Consider the following 5,309-nt stretch of genomic DNA (forward strand, 5'->3'; position numbering starts at 1 on the left):
TCTCCGGCTTCCTTGATCGTGACGTAGTAATCCTGCAGAGTGTGAGGAGGGGACCAGGGGGACTAGCTGGAGAAGGAGACGGATGGGAAGGAGGAAGGGGAGGGGCCGAGGAGGAGTTGTGGGAGAGGAGCGAAGAGGGAGAGAAGCAGGTGTTTGGTGGTTGGGGGGTGGGGGGGGGGGCGGGGAGAAGAAGATAAGAACATCACTTCTCGATGCTGCCCGCTCAAGACGCATTCTCTACAGACGAGCTGCTGGCTGGGACAGGAAAGTCAGAGAAGGCAGATAGCGAGACTCAAAAGAGAAGAGATGACGACGCCAGGGCAGCACGCAGGAGGAGGAAGAAGAGGAGGACGAGGACGAGGACGAGGACGAGGACGAGGACGAGGACGAGGACGAGGACGAGGACGAGGACGAGGACGAGGACGAGCGGCAGCAGCAGCAGCAGCAGCTCTCACCTAGATATGCTGAGGAACAACACCTGCCATGGTACATCAGAACGTCTCAAGGAACATCATCGAGGGGAGATCACTTCTTCATCCTGGTGGAGGAAACATCTCCTGAGCTCCGTTGGCTTCTTTCCTCCTGCTTGCAAGGGGACCACATGATGCTGCAGTTACTCGGGCAGTCAGTGTGGGCAGAGGAGGAGGCAAGGGAGGAACGGGACGAGGTTCAGGATGATCGGGGGGAGACTGAGGACAAGTGACAGGAGAAGGTGTCTGGAAGAAGAGGAAGAGGGCGAGTGCGAACAGGAGGACAACCAGGAAGAGGAAGAGCAACAGAAGGACGAGGGCGAGGAGCAGGAAGAGAGGGAGGAAGGTAAAGAAGTTTCACCTGCTTGACGCTTGTCATCCTGAACTTGTGTAGCTCATGACTACAATGCTGGCAAAGAGCAGCTCGACAAGTCTCGCACCTGATCGACATTCTCATGAAAGTGCACAAGCAGGAGCAGCATCAGGAGAAGGAGCAGGAGAAGGAGCAGGAGAAGGAGCAGGAGAAGGAGCAGCACCACAGAGTTGCGATCTTCTCGTCACAGTTGTTGCACGTCTGACGTTTCTCCGAGAGAATCTCCAGGATCTTGAGAGGAGCGGGTGAGCCCAAGGACACAAGGAAGGAGCTAAGGGAGAAACAGCAAGGGAGGAGGAGTGGGGTGAAGAGGGCGGAAGTAAGGAGGAAGGGGAGGAGCGGAGAGGTGGGAAGGAAAGCAAAGTGGGAGCGAATCGAGTGAGAGGGAGGGAGGGAGGAGAGAAGAACGGGTAGGGGCATGAGGGATAGTGGGAAGGAGGAGGAGGAGGAGGAGGAGGAGGGGAGTGGGGTCGAGCTCCTGACCTTGGTTGAGCCATCATCATCCATGGCAGCGAGGTCGTCCAAGTCGATCTCACTGACAAAGTCGCAGACGGGGCAACGGACATTCGCAACGTCGTCGCTCCTCGCCGCGACCGCCTCCAGGCAGTCCAGGCAGAAGGCGTGGAAGCAGCCCAGCCACCTCGGCCTGAGGGGAGCACAAGGGCATCAGCGGGGAGGCAACAGCAGTCGCCGCTCCCTCACCTGACGTTCCCCCTCATGCACAGAACGCAGATCACTCCGCCATCGACCGTCGGGAGGAGCTCGTCCACCTTGATACCGTCCCTCCTGAACTTCTCCATCGTCCCGCCCCGCCCTCCTAGCGGCGGCCCGTCTCCTCTCCCCTGAACTGCTTCCAGCAGCTTCTCTCCTGCAAAGTCTGGGCTGACGACAGCCGTGGCGTCCGAGGCAACCAATCGGTCGTGGAGGCATGCGAGGTAGAGTAGCAGGCAGGAGGGGGAGGCTCCTCGCATGATCTCCTGGGGGGTCAGGAGGCTGGGGACTTGAAACTTCTGCTCGGCAAGGCAGAGAGCGAGCTCGACACATTCCTGATGCCCTTGTCTCACCGTCATCTCCACATCGACATGCGCCTCTGGCCATGCTGCGCGACAAACGTCATGGCAGGAGATCTATCGAGGGGGGGAAGAGGCAGGGAGGCAGGGAGGCAGGGAGGCAGGGAGGCAGGGAGGCAGGGAGGGAGGAGGGTGAGAAAGGGAGGATGTGGAGAGGGAGGGAGCAGGAGGAAGGAAGGAGGAGAGGTACCTTGGGCGATGATCACCAATAAGATCACCCCATCCTTGAAGCTTGAACTGAAGTCTTCTACCTCCACCGCGCTCGCAGCTCCCCTCTTGACGATAGCGTCGACCCATCGCTTCGCTCCTTCCCTCCATTTTCCTTGGCTGTACCTTGAGAACTGCGGGATGCAAACAAAGAACTCCGCCATAGCCCACAGCACTTGCAGCACGCCCTTGACGTCTCGGGACATCATCAGGCCCTGCGCGTTGGTGGCGAGCCGGAACCCTCTCCTGTTCAAGAAGTCGATGATGGTGGCGAAGTTGAGGAGCGCGTCCTCTTCAGTGCGCGGAGAAAGTTCGGGAGCAAGCACCTTGCTCGCGTCCAGGGCATCCACCAGTGCAACCAAACACTGAGAGTCACGGAAGGCTGCTCGCAAGTCCGAGGGGCATACATCCCCTATCACTGACGCGATCCAACTTCTCAGGCAGCTCAGCTGCTCCTCCTCCTCCGCGCTTGCCTGCATCTCTCCGTTGCCGCCCTCAGCTGTCTACCAGATCGCCGCCATGCCACGTGTCCCAACAAGCGCAGGAAAACTCTTCGCTGCCTGCATCGGAGGAGATTAGAAAGCAGGCTACTGATGCACATGAGCGCGGGACAGGGCAGGGGAGGAGTAGAGTGCAGAGCAGAGCAGAGCAGAGGAAGCAGATGGGTTGGGGAGAGGGATAGTGAGGAGGAGAGGAGGAGAGGAGATCATGGGCCACGTACAGAATTGGGCAGAAGGCTGTGAGAGGGTAAAACGAGAGGGAGGCAACGAGGAGAAGGAAATGAAAGAGGAGGAGGAGGAGGAGGAGGAGGAGGAGGAGGAGGAGGAGGAGGAGGAGGAGGAGGAGGAGGAGAGCATGTATCAACCATTGGCCATGGATTTCAACTTGCTAGCTGACCTGCACGGCTGCAATGGCACATGCGGGGACCATGGGGCCGCATGTGCAGAGTGGGGCATGCGCGCAGGAGGCGACATGCGAAGGCGAGGATGGAGCTCCAGGTGCGGTCCTTGTCGTCTCCTCCCTTCTCTTGCCCTTTTCCCCTGCCATGCTCCTGCTTTGTCCTTCTGATCCGGATGATACTTGCTGGCAGGAATCAGCAGTGGGGGAGAGAAACGCTCTGAGGAGGAGGAGGAGGAGAGCGAGTGGATAACAGTGAGATGAGGAGGGGAGGAAGGGGAGAGCAGAGCTGACATGCTTGCTAGGGGCAGGTTCTCCGCAGGAGGAAGATGCGTCGAAACTTGCTGTTGGTGTACATGAAGATCGAGGGAGAGGGCGAGGGAGGGCTGGTGTTGCTGGTGATGTCTGTGGAGACATCGTCCAGCGAGGTCTTCGAGGAGTTCAGAGCGAACGTGCGGCCAGGCGATCGCATACGAGTGACGGGGAAGGTGCAAGAGCCGGGGGTCGATGCCGTCGCATGTCAGTTCGAGGTCTTTTGCAGGGACTTTGCGATAGAGGAGAAGTGGGAGACGGAGAAGAGGGGCTGCTTCCAAGACAGGACAGCAGCACTCGTATCTGGTCCGAGCATGCAGGAGGAGATGAGCGTTGATCAAGATGCTCCTCTCTGCAAGGCGTGGATCAACACAGGACAGTGCTTGAAGGGGGCAGCGTGCAGGTACCGACACGACACTGGGGGGGAGACGATCGGCAAGGCGCGAGCGATGTGGGTGGCGGAGAGGAGGAGGCAGAGGCTGGTCTGTAGTCTTCTGTCAGGAGCTGAGGACGCCTGACGCCCTCCTGCCCTGCAGCAAACTCCTTCTGCCCTCGGGGACCACCTCCCGCCCTCTGACAAGTGCAGCAAGAGGCAACGAGCGGTGAGGAGCAAGGAGCACTGTTTTTGTGTCCTCGGCTGAGCTCTACTCGCACAGTCCATCTTCTGCAGGTGGTTGATCGACACGTTCGGCAAGGAGAAGATGTCTCGAGGGGTTCTGGATGGTGAGGATGAAGAATTTCGCGCTGATATCCTTCTTCCCTTCTCGTTTCCCTCCTCCCTCCTCCCTCCTCCCTCCTCCCTCCTCCCTCTTCGTTTCCCTCCTCTCTCCTGCCTTTCCTCCATCCTTCGTTTGATCTCTCAGTCGCTCTGCCAACTTGCTTGCTCGAGCATCTCTCCGCCTCCACACCTCTCTTCTTGCCCTCCTCACACGTCTCGTCTCGCCCTCCAGTGGCGGGAGGAAGCGGGGAGCTCAGTTACGAGATGGTCATCATGAGCAGGATACGATCGACAGTCGTGAGTTGTGAGAACCTTCCTTCCTCTCCCTCACCTGCTGCTGCAGGTTGACCCCCAGGCCGATCAAGTTCAACAAGTGGCAGCATCGGTACCTCCCCGCAACATTGCCAACCTCCTCGCTCCTCGTTTCAATTCATAGACTCTTCCTCCTCCTCCTCTCCTTCTTCCTACTCCTCTCTCTCCCTCCTCCTTCTCCACGTTCTCAGTCTCGTCCTCATCTATTTTGTATCCTTCTCTTTCAATCGTCGCACACTACCCAACTCTGATCTCCTCTCCTCGTCTCACCCGTCCGCTGCTCCATCCCATCCTCTCCCTACCTTCCTCGTCTTCTTATGCAGCTTTCTCAGCTTTCTCGAAAATTCCATTCAGCAAGGACAGGCAGACATCAGCGAGTTGCTGCTTCCTCCGACCATGTATCAGGACAAGTCGGACCTCCTGGAGCATTTGCGGGGATGCCGGAGAAGGTTCGCGAAGTTGCGGTGGATGAGGATCTGGGCGAGGAGAAGGGAAGGGGGGGGGGAGGGGGAGGTGAAGGGGTAGAGCAAGAGGAGGGAGAGTCGAGGCATGGAATGAAGAAAGGGATGGGGAAGGGGACAAAGCAGGAGGAGGCTGGTGGGGAGGAGCAGGAGCAGGAGCAGGAGCAGGAGCAGGAGCAGGAGCAGGAGCAGGAGCAGGAGCAGGAGCAGGAGCGGGATTGATCGCTTGCTGCAGGGAAGGATGCGATTGCGCGCAGCTTTTCCTGAAGCAAGAGCAGAGGCTCTTCGGCGAATCTTTTCTAGAGGATCCTGAATGCTCCAAAACTTTCGATGAGGTGAAGGAGGAGAGAGAAGGGGGGCGGACGAAGAGAAGTAGAGAAGGAAAGAGGGGGTGGAGGATGAAGCGGAAGTGTGACAGAAAGATCGGAGAGGAAGGGGCTGAAGCAAGGAGATTTGAGGAGGAGGAGGAGGGGCAGCAGCAGCAGCAGC

At 58.6% G+C, this 5,309-nt stretch overlaps 3 protein-coding genes across 3 annotated transcripts; 2 read left to right on the forward strand and 1 right to left on the reverse strand.

The window, feature by feature from the left end:
- Window positions 1-212: 212 nt before the first annotated feature.
- Window positions 213-914, forward strand: GUITHDRAFT_99697 (hypothetical protein; the record flags this gene model as incomplete). Its single annotated transcript, XM_005841983.1, has 4 exons — window positions 213-268; window positions 325-486; window positions 707-816; window positions 865-914. The coding sequence occupies 4 exons, from the start codon at window positions 213-215 to the stop codon at window positions 912-914; spliced, it is 378 nt and encodes a 125-aa protein (XP_005842040.1).
- A 113-nt stretch (window positions 915-1,027) lies between these two features.
- GUITHDRAFT_99698 (hypothetical protein) lies at window positions 1,028-2,599 on the reverse strand (the record flags this gene model as incomplete). Its single annotated transcript, XM_005841984.1, has 4 exons — window positions 1,028-1,114; window positions 1,327-1,489; window positions 1,546-1,942; window positions 2,104-2,599. The coding sequence occupies 4 exons, from the start codon at window positions 2,597-2,599 to the stop codon at window positions 1,028-1,030; spliced, it is 1,143 nt and encodes a 380-aa protein (XP_005842041.1).
- Window positions 2,600-3,030: 431 nt separating this feature from the next.
- GUITHDRAFT_99699 (hypothetical protein) lies at window positions 3,031-4,483 on the forward strand (the record flags this gene model as incomplete). The annotated part of the gene is made up of 7 exons (XM_005841985.1): window positions 3,031-3,118; window positions 3,211-3,272; window positions 3,323-3,811; window positions 3,866-3,931; window positions 3,986-4,052; window positions 4,280-4,344; window positions 4,391-4,483. The coding sequence occupies 7 exons, from the start codon at window positions 3,031-3,033 to the stop codon at window positions 4,481-4,483; spliced, it is 930 nt and encodes a 309-aa protein (XP_005842042.1).
- Between the last annotated feature and the right edge of the window lie 826 nt (window positions 4,484-5,309).

Source organism: Guillardia theta (assembly GCF_000315625.1).
Source record: "Guillardia theta CCMP2712 unplaced genomic scaffold GUITHscaffold_2, whole genome shotgun sequence".
Lineage (NCBI taxonomy): Eukaryota > Cryptophyceae > Pyrenomonadales > Geminigeraceae > Guillardia > Guillardia theta.